This window comes from Poecilia formosa, unplaced genomic scaffold (genome assembly GCF_000485575.1).
Source record: "Poecilia formosa unplaced genomic scaffold, Poecilia_formosa-5.1.2 Scaffold96, whole genome shotgun sequence".
In the NCBI taxonomy this organism is placed as follows: domain Eukaryota; kingdom Metazoa; phylum Chordata; class Actinopteri; order Cyprinodontiformes; family Poeciliidae; genus Poecilia; species Poecilia formosa.
The window spans coordinates 2,102,995-2,122,022 of NW_006800035.1; the positions used below are offsets into that span (position 1 = coordinate 2,102,995).

Below are 19,028 nucleotides of genomic sequence, written 5' to 3' on the forward strand. Positions count from 1 at the left end.
AACCATGCATGGAGGTTTCCACCCCAAATCCAGCACCCTGAGACTGTACACAAGCCGTAAGGAAGGAGGCAGAGGACTAGTGAGTGTGAGAGCCAATCCAATAATGAGTGGATCAAGTTATGGCTGCTTTTTAGATCCAGATTCTGAAAACAGGGAGAGAAGGATGGGAGATGAAACTGTACAGGAAGAATTCATGGCAAGACAAGAATCATGTCTGTCACAGTAGCTGTCAAACTACACAAGGTTTTCAGGAAATTAAGAACATGGACTGATTATTTTTTAGATTGTACTAAAACATACAACTAAAAACATTCAAGAACAGCTCAGAGCAAAACCCCACCCCACCCCTCTGCACGTGCCTAGCACTATGAATGGCCAGATTTTAAGCAAACATTCTGCTGCTCATGGCCTTCCATCCCAAACACAGAATCTTCTCATTGTTCCATGTATTTAGTTAAAAATTAAGGGGCAGGCTCACCTTCTGATCTTGTTTTCAAGTTAAGACATTTTTGTGACTTTTGTTTCTGTGAAAAGTGCTTTAGAAATATACCTTAATTATTTAGTTTAAAAATGAGACACTTCTCTTGAACACTTGAACAAATGTATTGATTGACTGAACAGTCGAGACTGAATGTTGACCAGCGTCCTTGTGTATAGTGAAACATGCTTGATTCATGGCTGGGAGGAAGAACAGGTCGACTTTAGATGTTTCAAGTCTAATCTTTATGGAGTCGTGTTTGGAAAGGCAACTAGAGAATGTTGAGCTGCTGTAAGAAGCTGTACCTGGGGGATGCCGGTATGCACAGTTTCTATTAGCTGCTCCCATATTTCAAACAGACAGGCTCAGTTAGGACTCATGCCCAACTCCTGACATAAATCAATGCTCTGTCTGTGAACTGCCTCAGAAGCTCCTGAGGAAAAAATATAAAATTTAATCAAAATTTTAAAGGTTATTGGGGAAAAAGAAAAAAAAAAAACTGTTGAATCCGGCTCAGCTTTTGTTTTAAAAGAACTTGTCAATATGCTCTGATGGAGGAAAAAACTGATCTCAAACACTCTGGTCAGGGTAACATTCAGGATTTCATTCAAGGATTTGCAGGCAAATGTTGGTTTAATGCTTAAGATCAGGCAGATTTGCATGTTGAACTGTCTGATTGCCTCACCTGAGTCAATTAGATCACACCTTAGTGCTCCTGACACTTGCAACCCATTTCTAATCAGCTGTCTATTCCTTGTTCAGTAATTAAACTCTCTAGCTTATATACTCCCCATACTCAGCCACACCTTGCTGGTTCCTCTTGTGTTTCTCCTGAAGTTATGGTTTTGCTCTGGTTTGACTCCCTGCCTTCACTGTGGTTTTTTGTAAGTTTTTCTGTCCATCTTTCACTAACCGTGAAGAATCTGCTCTACATCTCCACCTGCTGCGTTTGGATCCATTTTGATTATTTTAAATGGACCTTTTGGGGATTTTAAATTCTGAGGGCTCTGGTAGAAGAGACAGAGTTTCCTCTTTTTCATCAATCACTGTATTCATCAGGCCACAGCTGGATGACTGCACTTTTCCATTTTAGAAAGATTGCTCCCAAAAGGTGAGTTTTCTGAACAACTGTAACACTTAATTCAGTCAGACTATTGAAAAGGCCTCCAACATTACATCACATACACATCAGTAGATTGTTCCAACATGTCCATTTGCAATCTTTTTGAAACTGTTAGTTTTTATTTCATGTCAAAATCCCTTTCAATCAATAAAAATATTATTGAAAAGTTAATTTATTTCAGGAACTCCATCACTGAGTATAACACGTTTTATAGATTAAGTACACAGACTGGTGTTTTTAAGGCTTTATTATTGTTAATTTTGGTTATTTTCCACTTCCTGTGAATGAAAACATGACATTTAGGATCAGAACATTACAAGAGACCTATTTCAGATTCATTCACCATCAGCTGCTCTCTGCCTTCTTCCGAATATCTCCACAGGTTCCACAGCCTCAGGAAAGCCAGGAATATTTTTAAGACTCTTCACACCCTGCTCACAATTTGTTCCAACTGCTGCCATCTGGCTTCAGATACAGGATCATTAAAGAAAGAACAAACAGACTGAAGAACAGTTTATACCTGGTAGCCATAAGAGCATTAAATACCCTGTTGTACTTTTTTTTTCACCAATTTTGTTATAATCCATGAAACTTATTGCATGGTTCTATAATGACAGTAAAGATTGTTATTATTTCAGAAAGTGATGAGACAAAGTCTTGGCATGGCATTCAGAAACTGAGTTTCAGAAAAAAGCAACAACAAAAACAACTAATTTGGGATGGAATGAGGACCTGGCACTTTGCTAGTTAACAGAGTTTTTGTGGAGAGCAGCAAGCCTTCCAGACCCCTTAAAGTTCAGCTCTCCCCGATTTGTTTACACCACTGTCATGACAAAAAGTGTGTACTGGATATCTGTCACGGCCGTATTTTTCCACGCTAAGTGTCTATTGAAGTCATAAATATACTTGAAGATGGAGGATGCAGAATAAAATGTCAAAAGAAAAAGGTTGGTACTGAAAAGCTAAGCAAAAGAAAAAAAAAGGGAAAAATCTCCATGCAGATGAAAGATTGCCAAAGCAGTGAAAGAGCCAAAGGCTGGGTGATGACAATAATGCACCAAAGCATGAATATAAACAAGGCAAAAACTTAAAACAGACATTAACTGTGGCTCAAATTAACCATATTACATACAAACAATGTTTTATTTTTAACATTAAGATAAATATAATTAGAGTGAAATCCCTTCCTAGTACTTGGCACAGTAATTTAGCTAACTTTAAAGTCATGTAGTTACTAACACCACGACATACAACAGACTAAACATTTGTTAGAACTAAAACAAATAGTGCATTTTTCATGTATTTAACAGGGAGTTTTCCTATGTGTGTATATAAAGATGTAGTATTTATGTTTTAGTTTGAGCAAATTACATTACGTCCATTTCATAAAGATTGACACACCTCTTACATAAAATCTAAAAGTTAGCACAGATATGGAGTTTTTATGAACTCACTGAATTCATGAGCTGCCACTCCCTGAGGCTCTTCAGCCTGGTACCATGATCACAGCTTCATGTCCATCCAACAGCCTCACATGTGACATGTAGTTGATTTTTGAACTGGCGAGTTCATATCCTGTTAGGATAACCAGAAAATCAGTGTGCAGATTGCTATGCTGATTATGAATTAATAACCTGTGAAGGAATAGTAATAAGCTGAAGACAGACAGATTTACAGGATCCCCTGTCCAGAGTAGCAGTTATTGAGGTCATGATGAAGGTTTATGAGGAGAAGTGAACTGAAGCTAGACTGCATCAAAGTGAAGGAACTTCATAATGACTGATGATGAGTTCAACCCCCTGACAAGTGAAACCGATAAACTCAGATGTGGTGATGGATTGGAAAGATAATTGCTCTTAAATCCTAAACAGGATTTTGTCCAGTGAGATTGAGGTCATCAATGCATCAAGATAATTCTTTTTTTGACAGTTTCAGGAGTGCCAGTTCCTAAAACCTACTATAAAACATGCCTCATTCTGCCCTAAAGAATTTCACTTCACAGATTTCAAATAAACCACCTTGGTAAAAAAATAAAAATAAAATAAGCTCAACAAAAACTCTAAGCATAAATTTCTCCAGTCCTAAAGCCCCAATTTCATTTTTAAAATAAATAAAAGGATTTTAATTCAGAAATTTTGACCTAATGAACAGTGTATCCATATCTGCACCCAGTACTTGGTAGCATGTCCTTCCAGACTGCTGAAGTGTCAAGGTCCTCTCCATTGGTAGGTATTTTCTCAACCTACATAAAAGAACCACAGACAACGTATATTAGGTTTCAACCAAGCTTTTGCAAAAGTGAGAATACTTAGTGAACTGCTTCTCCAAGCCACTCACTGGGTGTTCTGTCGACCTTAATTAGAGCTTGTCTTTTATTAGCAGGGAAGGGAGAGATAAAAAGGAAAAACAAGTTTTGTCTCTGCACACAGTCCTCTCCCATGAGCGATTTCTCCCAAGGGTGAGGGGAGCATTTTGTTATTGGAGATAATCATGCTGCAGAGACATTTAGTGAGAGTGGGTTGAAAGTTTTCTATATAGCAGTCAAATGTTTTAAGACACACACAATAAAAAGCTAAAATTTCTAAATGAAAATCAGAATAGTAATATAAGACTACTAAGGTAAGCGCGATAAATGTGAAACCACAAATGAAAGAGTGATAACAACACATAATAATTCTAACATTTAACTCATTTGTTGTCAGGTCTGGTGTCTTTCATCAGATGATGGGAGGCCAGTTTGCTAATGATGTCATGGTCCTTAAAACTGGTTGTTTTGCTAGTGTGACCTGGTACCAAATTCTGAAGGAAACTCATCATGACCTTGAAGACTTGCAGCAGTCTTCAAGGATGCTACCAGCCTTGATGTCTTTTAAGGCATCAAGGACTTTAAAATGTCCTAGCAGATGTCTGCTCTAACTTTGAATTTGATAAAGTACAGAGTAGCAACATCCATAGGCAACATGAATCCTGAAAGCATCACAGACAGTAGAAGCATCTCACTGGCCCACGTTGGATTACATGCCTCTCCACTCGCCTGTCATACACTGGGACCACTGAGTAACACCTCAGTCTCTTTTCTCCTTGGTCCCAGCTTCTGGCCAAATGTTGCTGCTACTTTATCCAGATGAACTGAGAACTGCTCAGAAAGCTGAGATGTTTCCATGACACACCATAGTAGATGGAGGTGATAGCATCTGTGAATGGAGGCAGACGGAGCAGATGCAGCAACATAAACAGCAATGTCTCAACGTGCAGAGACACAGCAGCTGCCTTCCTCCAGGCTACGGCTCTCCCACTCAGCTCACCGCACTCAGCAGGGACAGACTTACGGTTTTGACAGCAGTTGACATTCTCACCCTGACTTTCAAAAAGCACATCCATACAGCCATACGTTAGGGAACGCTAAAGTTTGTCATTCCCAGCTTGATTTGTGTCAGCATTGTAAATTTAACTGTCAAGATAAAAATGAATAACATTTAGAACATTGCAGCAAAATATTCATCAGTATTAATTTCATTTATTTTCTTATGCCTTGGAGAAGTGTTCATACCTTCAGCCTTTTTTCTTTCTTTCGGTTACAAACTTTTGAGTGTATTTTAGGACAATAATGTGATAGACCAACACAAAATGAACAAATGAGTGAATCAATCAGTCAATGAAAATTATACTCTTTCTTCTTTGAGTAATAGATCAGTATCAGTCAGGTTAGTTAGGTATTGCCTGTTATAGCCAGTTTTCAAGTATTCCCAGAGGTTTTCAACTAAATTTAAGTCTGAACTTTGACTGGGCCATTCTGACAGATTAATCTACTTTGAGTTAAACCGTTCCATTACCGCTCTGGCTGTTTGTTTGGGGCCTAATGAAAGGAGAACCTCTTCCCCAGGGCCTCCTGGCTGCTTCTGTGATTTATGCTCCTCCATTTATCTGTTTCCTTCCGTTTACCTATAAAATCCCCAATAATATACAAAGAATTTTGTGGTTGAAACACAAAATGTGTAAATGTTCAAGAGAAATAATTTCATTTGCAAGCGATGGTGTCTAAGCTTTGACAGAGTAGGGCTGTGTAAACTGCGGAGCTGGTTACTTGTTAACGCTGTAAATTTGTAGCAACAGATTCAAAAACCAGCAAATTTCTCTCTGCATGGAATTTGGATGTTATTCCAATGCTTTCTCCAGGTACTCCTGCTGTCTGCCAATACTCAAAACTATAAATGACTGTATGGATGATTGTTTATCCACCTCTACCCTGTGATTGAGGTTCAAGATGTACCATCTTCTACATGTCAGTGAGAATAGGCACCAGCCCTAATATTTGCCCATGGATTTGTCAAGGATAAGAGGGATGCTTTGTGTGTTCATGATTTCATAAGTAAATTAGGGACTTGGTCATATACTTCTATGCTTCCACTTTCCCTGACCAAAGATAATTTCTAAGCAATCAGACTAGTGTAAAATATATGAAGTCAGTGTGCAATATAAACATCTAAAGCAAACACCCTGTACAAATCAAACACATTTGTGACAAACTGTTTTATGGGTGATTATGTAAGAAGTATTTGCAGAACACATTTGTATGTTGTTCTGTCTGTGCATCATTTTAAATTCATACATAGAACATTGTAATTTTAGGTGGGGATGAACGCAGCATAATGTGGATTTACAGAGAGTCTCGTCCATACTTGCTGTACACTGGACCAGATAAAGCAAACAGTGACCCCAGCTGGCTAAACTTAAAGCTCAATCTTCAGGCTTGATCTTTACATTTCTGTGTTCCAAATAATGGAGAGGTTCTTTTGTTAAGTTATTCCGTCCATTTCCTTGTTTCCATTTTCAAATATAATCACCATCAAGTCAGGAAGCTCTGATAATCTGTTCTGTTCTTCTCTTGGTGATGGTGCTAGAAGTTTGTCCTGCAGTTGGTGGGTTGCCAGTTCGATCCTTCCTCCGTCCTTAGGGCAACACACTTCACCTTCTGAAGGTTGCTGTTTTATCAAAGGGCAATTTTGTTTAGAGAGACTTTAGTGCCTATTTTGTTTCATTTATTTTGGATGTTTAAAATGTCTTCCAGTTCCAGTGTTAATGTTCATTAAAAAATAAACTTATTGGGTTGCTGTGGTGGCACAGGGTCAAAGCACAACCAACATATGGAGGCGTTAGTCGTCATGGTGGTAATTGCAGGTTTGATTCCCAGCCTGGTGACATTTGCCACATGTCTTCTCCCTCTATCATTACCCTATTTCCTGTCAGACTACTTTCAAATAATGGCCACTAACAAAACCTTAAAAAAATTAATTAAACATATTGATCTTTGAGAGGATGTACTTGTATTTTTTGACGTGTGAGTGACTGACTATATAGTCTTCCATGAATGGGTCCTTTTTGACCCAGGTTACAATTAATGTGTTTTTATGCTACTTTTGTCATTTTGATTCAAAATAATGTTTTGTATAATACTTTCTACTGTGTTTTATTTCACACAAGAATTATTTCATGTTTGAAATATTTTCATTTCAGGGGTGACATTTAGGACTCAGTGTATTTGGTTCACAAAAAATTGTTTTCCTGATAGTCACAGTTGGTAAGAAACAAAGATTCCCATTAAATTCCATTGGAAATGAATGCAGGTCATTTTTGACCCACTCACGGAAGAATGAGGTAGTGATATAAAACATGCTATTTCTTAAAATATATAAAAGATAAATTAAAATTTTGAATTGCATTATATCAGTAACATGTTTCTTGAGGAATACCTGGAATATGAAGTGATAACTTTTTATTACATTGATATTGCAAAAAAAGATGACCTCACTGGGTCAAAAAGGACCCACTTATGCATGAGAGGGTTAAATTCCTTGAAAAAGGTCTCAAAACAGCATAATCTTTTATGCAACAAAATTTTATATTGTGACAGGCCTAATGATGATGCAATAATACAAAGTAATATTCCAAAACATAATTCATCTATTTGCTGTTATACAGTACGTCTGTCCTTACTGAGCATATGATCTAGATGTATTTAAAACAGACTTTACAGTTTATAATAAAATTAGCATCAATTTGTTGTGATACACTGGCATCCTGTACACAGTGGGCCCACCAGCAGATCTGTGCTGGTGAGAGCAGTTCTAGGTGTGCAGGTGGCCCATGCTGTCTTTACATACAGATGATGAACTGATTAGAGCTCTGAGATGTTGTTCTAGAACATCTTTAAACTTCTCCACCTCTTGACCACCTGACCTGAATGCTGGGTTTCCATGATGACGTTTGTTCTCTAATAAACCTCATAGCAGAAGGGCTTAAGTACTAAATCATACCACTTTTCTGACTACTTTGGATAAAATTAACATGTCATGCTTCATTTTCATATTTACGCAGCACATGGTGCTGCACCATCACATCAAACACATCAGGATAAAATGTGAAAACGTCCAAGTGGTGTACACTCTCTACATAGGTTAGGTACTTCACAAATAATCCAAACTGTCGCCATTTGTTGCATTTATATACATTTTATTGCAAACGTTTTTGTACAATCCTCAACTTCCAACACAAACAAGACAAAACAGAACCCATTTTCTCATACACTCTTCTTCATCCGCTTGCAGCCACCTGGAAAGGGTAATGCTGGGGGAAGTCATGAATGACCTTCAGTGCTTCGTTGTACAGCTCTAAATCTGTCAGACAGAAACATCGGGTCATTAGTGAGCATTGCTCAAACACACTGCAGTACAGCTGTGTTCTTCAGTCAGATGGGCCGTTCTGTCAGATAGCCATACGCTGTCAGGATAGCATACATGCAGTGAGTAGCATGCCCGCGCATGCGCATTAAGATGTCCGACCGTCAGTGGAGTTGTCAGTTCAGCATACGCAACAAGTTATGACGAAAATAAGTCATTAAATTGTTTATAATATGATAACTAGATAGCTATACATGCGTTGTTGTGGTTTTAAAGTGTATTTAAAGCAGGTCTGGCTGCAGCTGCAGTCAACTACAACACACGCCCGTGTAAAACTCATTAACCTACTTAACCGCTAAGTCAGGATGTCATACAGCTGTTAATAACAGAGTGTATGATGATCTACGTCATGATTCTAAGTTGCTGATTAAATAAAATCATATAGTAATGACAGCGTATACATGACTGAGATAAGCGTACGACTATCTGACAACGTATGCTGATCTGATAGAACACCGTACCAAAGGGAACCCCCTTGTCCTCTCTCAGCAGGTTGTATGTGCTGGCCATTATTTCTCCTTTGTTCGACACCATTCCTATAACCTCCACAATTCCACTCAGCTCCTCTTCAACCTGAAAAAGAAATGAATATCTAGGTTAAAGTGCCACTCATTCTTTGACCTTTCATTTTACACCTTGTTATAAACAAACCATTTGATATCCATACACCTAAGCATTAGTTGTTGGTTGAATATTTAGGCTTTTATAATGAGCTTCAATGATAAGTGATTAAAAATTCACAAAATATTTCCATCTATTCTGGTATTGATTCTTGATTGGAATCAATACTGACTTAAAAAAGTGAGATTGCAACCCCTGAAAAACTATCCAACATCTACCAGCAGGAGGCCTCCCAAAGGTATGCTGGATAATGTATCCAGCATACCTTTGGGGGGCCTCCTGCTGGTAGATGTTGGATAGTTTTTATTAGAGTCATAGTCAAATTATTTCCATACATAGAATGTCACTTTAAATCATCAATTGTCAGGAGTGGTGGAGTGCAGAGGTAAAGCACATCAGGGAAAGAAACCTTTTTCTCTTGTGGCATTGAGAAGCACTAGTTTTATCCGATAAAGGTGATGCAATAATATAATTTGCCAGCTAAGTGTCTTTGTCTCATACAGACTTGTGTCTAGGAATCTGAATGGTCTTTCTCAAAAATAAGTTTTGTTTGAGACTTGTGCCAGTTTGTGTAGTTGTATGCATCAGATTTCCTCTAGATTAGGGGGAAAACAAGTTATTTCTGTAGAGTCAACTACCTTCCTTGCTGACGGAAGGTAGTTCGATCTGTAGAGTCTCTTATTTCACATTCGACTTTACTGAAATGTTTAAGACAAATTACATCTGGTTCGAGCAGCATATTAGACAGGCCACAACAATAATGAAGAGACAAAGAGCAGGAGAAAAATTAACCTCCATAAACATCAACTACTACGTGGTTCATTCTCCAGATTTTATTACAGGGTTAATCCAAAATAAATAATAAGCAGTGAAATGACTATACTTAACAACTTATTACAACATGTATTTAAAATATTTCACTTCAGTTTACATTAAGGCCCCTGCATTTAAACAGCATGAATGTTTGAGATGTACTTACAGGTTCATTTAGTTCCACTGTTGCAGTCTTTCCCTCTCCATCCATCACAGTGAACATTTTCCCAGTAGGGTGAACCTAAAGCAGAACGCAGCCTCAGTGTTAGACATTAATGTACAAACGTTATCTACACCTCTAACTGTGTGAAACCCCAGTTTCACTCATTGTATTGCACACCACTCTGACCTTTTCAACACGCCCGATGAAGCAGACGGCTCGGTTGATGAACTGAGACAGCATGGAGCAGTTTATTCTCGGTTTTGGAACGTCCAGTATGCCTGCCATTTTCGCGGGTTGCTGCTGCGACGTTGTTCACTGAGGAGATGAGACAAGAAGTCGCGGGAAGTTTCGCGTTGCTTGTATTTTGTGCTACGTTAGCCCGCGCGGGCGGTGCGTCTACATTGAGTATTGAGTGCCCTGAAGAGGCTCTTAGTAAACGTTTACATGTTGACGAAAACGAGCGCTCCCAACCATTTTTACGACACATCCGTTGTGTTCCAGGATCTGAATCCCTAGAAACAATAAACAGTTCCGCTGAATGTCTCGAACAGATTCATTTGTAACAGAACTACAGGTGTTGTTATTAGTTTCCCTTCGACAAACGGAGCAGGTAGAAGTTAGCCATAGAACCAAAATAACACTTCACGGAGGTTATTGCAGAAAGTGCTGACGGAAGGTAGTTCGATCTGTAGAGTCGATAGCTTCACGCCAAGGAAGAATAATATTAGAGCTCTTAAAGAAGTTAACGTTCAGAGGAGCCATGATGAATTGACTGTCAGCGCTCTGTCGACTTCAGGAGGCTCAACAGTAAGGGCGACATTACGAAAACATTAAAACGACCGGGAGAAGTTAAGCCTTTACACTGGTATCATTAACTGTGTAAAGCTGTCTTCAGTTGATGTACCGTTTAAAACTAAATTATTTTATCTTTTGTCGATTAAAGGAAACCATGCTTCAGTTTTTGGGACTACGGAAGGACGCCAAGAAGTCAACATCTGACAAGGAAGCGGATGGAGGCTTCGTCATTGTTGGTAAGAAGAATGTTTAGTTTGTGGTAAAGGCAGATTGCAGCTGCTAGGAGTGAATCCAGACAGGGGTTTTTGGGTCAGTCACAGTCGGTGTTGTATTTATTATAGAAGTTCTGTTCGGCTTATTCACGTAGCATAAAATTACAATAAAGGTTCAGATCCGATGACCTTACAGTCTGTGTGTCAAAACATATTTCATAGGACAGATGAAAATATAACTTTAGAAAGGGACCAAGACGGGAGCATTTTGTAATCTCAAATTTTAGGATGAGTTTTCTCCCTCGAGGTCACGTTAAAGTCTGTTAAAAGTTGACTCTTACCAAAATGTAATTAAAACAAACAAACAAACAAACTTTGACTGAAAACGTCCAGGAACAGCCTCTGACGAATGTCCTGTCTTGCAGTGATTATATTGAGTTCCGTTAGACCATATAATAGCTCTTTTACTTCATCTAAACGTCATGTTTATTGCTCTACAATATATTCTCCTTATTAAAAGCAACTAGATAATTTATTGTAACTTAAAGCAAAAGTACATGGGAGAGGAGCCCAACCATAGAGAAGTACATATACTTTTCAGAAACCTGACATTTGTGTTTAAAACATCTGTTTTTGATTGGCTTACTGTGATACTCTATTGTTGTGAGATATTGAAATTGAAAATATTTTATTCTGTGTAACAAATCTTTATAAAATGACTGTTTCACTTTCTCAGATGACTGTCAAGAGATACTGCACTTTTTTTTATTTAGCAACATTACATTTTTTTGAGATGTACTGATATATGAAGATCAGGGCAAATAGGAAAATGAGAATGTTAGCCAAGCAGGCCACTGCTATGTCCAGCTGGTCTCGGGTGTTTTCTAAGTAGACAGTTGAAAATAAAAACTCCCCAATTTTTCCTTTGGGGGTGTTAGTCATGCATTAGTACTTTCAGCTGTTAATAACACATTTCAGCTCTTAACAACACCTTTTTGTTCTTGATAAACCTCTGAGGAAGGCTCTCTTCTGGCTCACCCAGTGCCATGTCACACTGTACCTGGAACTGAAGGTCCAGCACTCTGCTCAACCTAAGAATAGACGGAGCACAGCTAAAAATACATCATATTACAGGCATTTTTTTTATTCCTGTCTCAAGATATCTGTAGCTCATGAATTCACTGCCTGGCCAAGAAAATAGTCACCACCTAAGAAACATCACATTCTAATAAATTTGATCATGACACATATTTGAATGTAAGTACTGAGGAGAATCAGCTGCAATGTTCTTCTCTGATCTGGTGCTGCTACAATGTAACGGCAGCTTAAAAATTAGCTGCTCACTGAATTCACAATGTTCTTGGTATCATAACGAAAGGCCAACGTACAGTTGGGTTGAGCCAAAACTGAAGTTCACCAGTTGAAACATTTTCAGTTCATTTCACTGGGAAACATGAGCATGTAATGGTTGTAAATCAGAGCAGGGTTTTATCAAACAGTAAGAATGTTCCAGGTTTGTCTTTTGCTCAGATTTTTTTTTTCTTTAGTGTTATTTTCTCCAAAATAAGAGATCAATCAGAAAAACTTATTTGACCTTACATGACAGAAATACATTTATTCCAGTGTTTTTTCTGCATCTTTTCTTTGGTCTGCAGGAGAGACCACTGACGAACAAAGGCAGAGGGTTAAAACTGTAAACACTGGACAGCCTTCTACAAATGTCATAGTCCAACCATCAAAGGTGAGCTTGTGGAGGTTTGCACTGCTGTTCAGTTGTTCCTCTGAGACTCGGGGCTGGGTTTGTACCTCAGTTTTACAGTCACGGTAAAGTCATTTTGGTCAGTTTGTCACTGTTATGGTAACTTTGTGATTTTGACGGCAGTTATTTGAGTGACCATCGTAAATGAATCGTCTTCATTTACGATGGAGACGATTCCTTTGTTCCGCTTGCACAGCTGATCACATTCTGTGGTTCTGCCACCTGTTTCTCTCAGGCTCTGTGTATCCTGTCAGGCTGATGCAGTCAGTTCTGTGGTGGGAGCAGTAACCGGGTTTTTCTAGGTTAACTGAATCATAAAATTACTTTTCTGAGCCGGTCCGTTGATGCTCTGGGTCTTTGAGCTGATGTGAAGAAAACTCACTGCGGTTCTACCTTCACTCTGCTTTGAGTCTGAGAGTAACCTGAGACAGGGACAGACATCAGTTCCAACAATCATGCAGTAGAAATGTAGCTTCAATCAAAGTGAAATCCTTTTAATCATGATTAATTTATAAAAATGTTACAAATCAAAATAAATCTGATAGTCCATGTGCTCGATCCCAAGGGGCGGAACTTGGGAGCTCTTATTGCCCCATTTCATATCCAAGGTGAAAAATCACAACCATTTTCAAATTATACAGCAAATAATACAACAAATATCCATGGGATAGTTTTATTTTTGTTCACTTTAAAACAGTCTACAGCTCATATGTTAAATGGTAAATTTAACTCATACAATTTATGTCCTCCACATATTTTAGGTAATTCCTCATATAAAGTAATATTTTAAGTTTGGAAACCAATTTATGTTCTGATATAAAAAAAAAATAGGTTCTGCTTGTGCTCAGTGTATTAAGGAATTTCAGTCCAAATCACATTTTTATGCCTGGAAAATTCTAAGGTGGTTTGGAAGCCAAAAGAGTTTAAAATAATCTCATTGTATAAGAAAGACATTTCTCAAACTGTTTTAAAGAAACTGCTTGGTGTAGAATGATCCCTTCCAGGTTTGTTAACATATTGAATGTAAGAATATTCTATAACTTGGCACAACCAAATTCAGTCATTATTGTTCTCAAAAATGCAAAATAGCTATTTATTCTGGTAAAATATGTTGATTTGGTTGATTTCAAAGAAGATGACAATGCTTTTGTTGTTAGCAGCTAGCCGTTTGTCTGACACGTAGCGATATCGAAGCCTCCGATCCTTGATAAAATCTACCAAGCTAAAACCTTTAAGGCAAATTTCCACAGAGTATGTTTGGCAAAACAGTAAATCACCCACAGAGACAGGCTGCCGGCTGCATCATGATAGTCTCTATAGTTATCATGCATTGAGATCTATGTCGAGCCTTTGTAAATGAGTGCTATCAAATGTTGAATTTATCTTCATCAAACAAACAGAATATTATTTCCGTTGTGTTAAACTGCCAAACTAAGATGCAAATACAGTTTTTGGATCATTGCATATCTGTCTGACTTTTCTGTACACTGGATGTGAATAGAAAAGTAAACATGCCCGTTTTACCTCACAGTTACCCTATCCAGCTCCATCTCAAACAGCTGATGCAAATCCACCTCCAGTTTTACCTGATGTGGGACCAGCAGGCGGCCTTCAGTCTGCGGAAGTCACTTCAGCGCTGCCGGATCTTCTCGGAGACGTCCCCTTCACGTTAGCTCCTCATGTCCTGGCCATGCAGGCCGGGTCCAGCGTGGTCCCAGATGTCCTGCTGTCCAGAGACGTAAACTACAACCTGGCTAGTTTCCAGTATGACTTCACCTTAGAAAATTCTGTGCTCCACAACAGTTAGTCTGTTTGGGTTTTGACATCATTAGGAGCTCCGACTCTCGAGAAGTGGGTCCATTGGCTGATTTTGACAGTTCACAATTAAACTAATCAAAAAGTAAAAGGAAACTGATTAAACAGTTGCAGAGAACCGTATAGCTTTACCATTCTCTAGTTGGCTCCTTTTTGTCTTCTTTTTAAATCTGAAATGGAAAATAGTTGATTCAGGTTTCATACCATGTTACTGGAGAGGAGCCCAGTTTAATTCAACAGTTAAGTTACCTGTAATTCAGTGAATTATCACTGAATTACAGTGATAATTGTAATTCACTGTATTGTGAATTACACAATACAGTGCTGCTGTCGGTCATTTGTTCCAGAAAAACTCCCATTTATTCCTCCTTTGGCTCCAGGTTTTTGTCTGATAAAAGATTTGACCCTGACTCATGTTTAACTGTATGACAGCCTGATTATTGGTCCTGCTGTTACCAATATGCTTGTCAGGATAAGTTAGAGGAAATGTTACAAGAAATGAGTTCAAGGTTGTGTTTGTATGTAGGTTCATTTTTAAGAATCGAGTGAATCATATTGGTGTGAAAGCTTTACTAATCTTCCGACACCATCTACATCTGTGACTTAGAAATACTGTAAACAGACAAATGGCTCAGAATCAGCAAAACTATATCAGAGCTTAGCTGCAGTTAGATTTGCTTAAAACTAATCACTATTAATGATGTTTCAAAATGTATTTTAAATAGATTCCTTTACTTAGGTAACAGAGATAACTGAAAAAACAAAACAAAAAAAAAACAAATGTATAAATGGTTATATATTAGGAAAAATGAGTAAAAATCCTGTCAAACATTTGACAGGATTTTTACTCATTTTGTTACTAGTGATTTCACTAGTAACAAAAACCTTTCATTTACAGTGACAAACGTAGTAAAATGAAGGTTTGTTTCCCACTAATTACTGTCTTCACCCCTTTTTATTGCTCTCAATAAGCATTTTTTCTTTCTGTTCCATAATTTAGAGCCATTTGCTAGTTTGTCTGTGTATTTTTCTAGTGTATTTTTATGTCCTGCCTATTTTTAATAGAGGTGAGTCAAATACACATGCTATTAGTTCAGATTTTATTTAGGAGGCATGTGTTTTATCCCTGGAAAAACTGCAATTCATGGCAGGATGGAGTGGAGGCCCACAGTGGAACTGTGGAACAATATCACGATTTGTTCCCGCCTCACATCTCAGCACTTTTAACTTCAAGGTTCTTCTGCTTAAACTGTTTTTTTGAGATCCTTTTAATTTCTAGGCAATTTCATTTAAGCAGAGATGCACTATAAAACTCTTTTGGTCTTCCTCTTTGTAATTTTATTTGCAAATGAAAAACAATAGGGGAAGCAAATGTGCAATACATAAAAATGAGGTGAATCTATTTACTTCCTTTAATAACAGTTGTGGCTAATTTACCATAAGGAGTAAATGGCATGGCTAATAACCTGCTTAAATGTGTGGTTTTTCCAATGCGTTGAGCACCAAGTGGGTCTGTTTGTCGGTTTCTACCTGAGTATTCACACTTGTTTGAATCAATCATGAATTTCAAGATACACGCTAAAATATCAATCTTGTGTTCCTCAGTTGGAAACACTGTAGATGTAATGATGATGTAATTTTTTTCTCTGCCTTTGTTGTGTTTAGCGCTGTTTTCTAGTTAATGTTCTACGTTTAGCCATTGTTACCAAGCTTTTTTTTTAATTACTCCTCTACCACCTGTGCCTTTGTCATACAGACTGCCCAATAAAGTCTTTTTCATGTATCAATTTACGTTGTAGGTTATTAAAATAATGTTAGTTTTTGCAGAAACTATGGCTGATAAATTCTATTCCATTTAAACGGCAAAGCACCAGCATAAAATTACTTAACAAGAACCTTAATCAGATCCAGAGGTGGGTAGAGTACTCAAAACCTCTACTCGGTTAAGAATATCACTACTTCAACATATTTTTACTCAGAGAGCTTTCCATTTTATAATAACAATTTTACTAATAATAACGGCAACCTGGCAATAAAAGAACCCTGACTCCAGAGTATCTGTGCTCGGCTGTCTGACTGTACAGCCAGAGATTTAAAGAACAGTATCAAAAGCAAATAAGGTGGTTTAGGAGAGCTGCCAACAACTGCTGGTTTCATCCAGGACATGTTGCTGTGCAATATTGTCTGTGTTCCTAGATATTGACCTGTTAGCATGTCTTGACTGTCATGAGACACTGTCTTCAATCAGAGGTTTCTTCAGATTTGTTCCAGAAATGACTGGAAGTGGAGATTCTTACTGTCCACAGCATCACCATCCATGATGACTCTTCCACAGTCATCAGTTACAAGAACATTTAATTTCCCTTTGGGATGAAAATAAAGTATTTTTTAATTGAAGTTAAAATAATGTGGTTGAGGTGCAACTTTTTTTTTACATTCAACAAAAATACTAAGGATATATGAAGTATATTTTATATGGGATGTGACATTTTAACACTCTGTTAAGTACAGAATGAAACCACTTGTTTCACACCTGTGGCCAGGCGATCATTTAAATTGTATGTTGTGATCATATTCACACCAGCATGAAGAGGAATTGTTCAAATTCATTCTTTAAAACATCTAATCATAACCTGAAATATCCAATTTAATTTAGGTTTAAACTTTTGATAGCACATGTAGGATAACTTAAAGATTAAACTGTTCATTTGTGCATCATTGAACAAGACTCTGTAATTGTATCTTTATTTTACACTCAAATTCATCTTTAACAACTAAAGGTGGATGGACCTTTCAGGATCCACAAGCTCATCCCAGCAGGTGGTAAACACGGTGGAACCCTTCCAGCCTCCCACTATTGCTTTAGTAACGACACCTCCACAGTGCTACGGTGTCGTATCAGCTTGTGCTTGGAAATCATCACAGCCCAACCTGCCGTGCTCCCTCCTCCTTAAGCCTTGGACCGACTACATCCCGTTGCTCGAGTCCCGCCAACCGAAGTGCAAGCGGCTCGGACGGGAGGCTGGAGCTTGCCGCTGGATGACAAGAGCTCCTTACACTTGTCCACGTTCCCTCACAGGTAGCTTGGTTCATTGCAATTCAAACATGTTATTTTATAACCATACATTTAACGATTAGGTACTTCGGTGGTATGCTAAGTACGGTTCTGTTTTCCACAAGGACTCCTACATCATTCTAGCTTAAAAACACAGTAATTGAAGGCTTTCGCCTGTAAATAAGTCAATATTGAGTTTATGAAACAAAACACAACAACTTAAATATTAAGTTAACCAAAAGCTAATATTCGTCGTGTGTATCTCATGCTGTTAGATATTATTTAACCAAGAATTTAAAACTTTTGTTTCTTTTTTCACCATTCTCTACGAAACGCCACGTTGTGTTTTGGTGCGTCGGGCTAATGGAGCTGAACTGCGAAGCAGCTAAAAATTCAACATTTTCATGCATCCGTTTGTGGTTATACGGATAACATTGAGGCCGAATTGTAAGGTTGGCTATCTCTAATTATATACAGATAGTATCATCATTTGAATTGTCAGTTAGCTGTTCCTAATAAGACTGATAACTCAAAATTGTGTACATTTTTAAGCTAGATTTGGCCGGCCGAAGTCCTCTGCCTGTAGCTGCTGTAAGGCTTCACGCGCGCTAGGCTAGTTGGCTAGCTGTCTAATTAGGTCAGAACACATCAGGATCTGATGCTTGATGCTAAAAACATCGTGGCCGAGTCTCCGCCTCGTATTTATTTCTAACCGCCATACTCTTGTTTTATTCTTTTGGATTTTTATGTTTATTTTCGCGCAGCTTATTTGAGATGATTTTCCATCTGTTCGGTTTACGGAATGGATCTGAACGAATTAAAGTGATGTTATCTATTACTACAACAGTATAACAATAAGCTGCTACTGATAAGGTAGATATTGTTGGTTATGGTTGAGTCTTGCGTGATGATGCAGCTTCTGTCGTTCATAAACAAGCCTTACCGATTTACATATCTAATATGACATTTTTTCACAGCAAGCAATGAAAACTGATCCAATGTCATTACTACGTGCCATTAAGATTATTTCCTGTTGAGAAACCCATTAGAAGACCCAAATATTCATGATAGCAGGTAGTCATCTGACAGGTTTGTGGCTCCTGTGGTCACATTCTGGCCTAGCAGTTCCTGAGACATAAACAGAGCCTTCTGCGCAATCAGGCCAGGCTATGAAAATAAGTATGCACACACACCATAATACTATCTAGAACAGAAAAATCTGAGTTACAGTATACATGACAATAAAGGTTACAGTGGCCCATATTGTTGATGTTTTTGAAAGCAATCCAGCATGTGTCCTGACTGACACGTTTTCAGCAGGGCTGCAAACATCACTGAGCCCTCTTCCTGATCAGGAGGTGAATGTTGCTATATGCAACGGACTTTGCATCTTTACTCTTTTGGTTTTATTATTGGCTGCTTAGACAGAACCAGGCTGTTTCTAATGCTAACATGCA

The 19,028-nt window shown here is 38.1% G+C and overlaps 2 protein-coding genes across 4 annotated transcripts; one reads left to right on the forward strand and one right to left on the reverse strand.

Moving 5' to 3' along the window:
* Positions 1-8,090: 8,090 nt before the first annotated feature.
* On the reverse strand, positions 8,091-10,344 carry rpa3 (replication protein A3). The gene is made up of 4 exons (XM_007558462.2): positions 10,122-10,344; positions 9,939-10,013; positions 8,800-8,911; positions 8,091-8,275 (listed from the first exon to the last, which is right to left on the reverse strand). Exons 1-4 carry the CDS (start codon positions 10,218-10,220, stop codon positions 8,193-8,195), a joined length of 369 nt encoding a protein of 122 aa, XP_007558524.1. The 5' UTR covers positions 10,221-10,344; the 3' UTR covers positions 8,091-8,192.
* Positions 10,345-10,442: 98 nt separating this feature from the next.
* On the forward strand, positions 10,443-14,648 carry umad1 (UBAP1-MVB12-associated (UMA) domain containing 1). Of its 3 annotated transcripts, none has more exons than XM_016674475.1 (4): positions 10,443-10,800; positions 10,879-10,966; positions 12,598-12,683; positions 14,233-14,648. In XM_016674475.1, the coding sequence occupies exons 2-4, from the start codon at positions 10,885-10,887 to the stop codon at positions 14,506-14,508; spliced, it is 444 nt and encodes a 147-aa protein (XP_016529961.1). In that variant the 5' UTR covers positions 10,443-10,800; positions 10,879-10,884; the 3' UTR covers positions 14,509-14,648. The 3 variants fall into 3 exon arrangements, with proteins under 3 accessions (XP_016529961.1, XP_016529960.1, XP_016529959.1); XM_016674474.1 differs by having other exon boundaries at positions 10,443-10,783; XM_016674473.1 differs by having other exon boundaries at positions 10,446-10,742.
* The last annotated feature ends 4,380 nt before the right edge of the window (positions 14,649-19,028 follow it).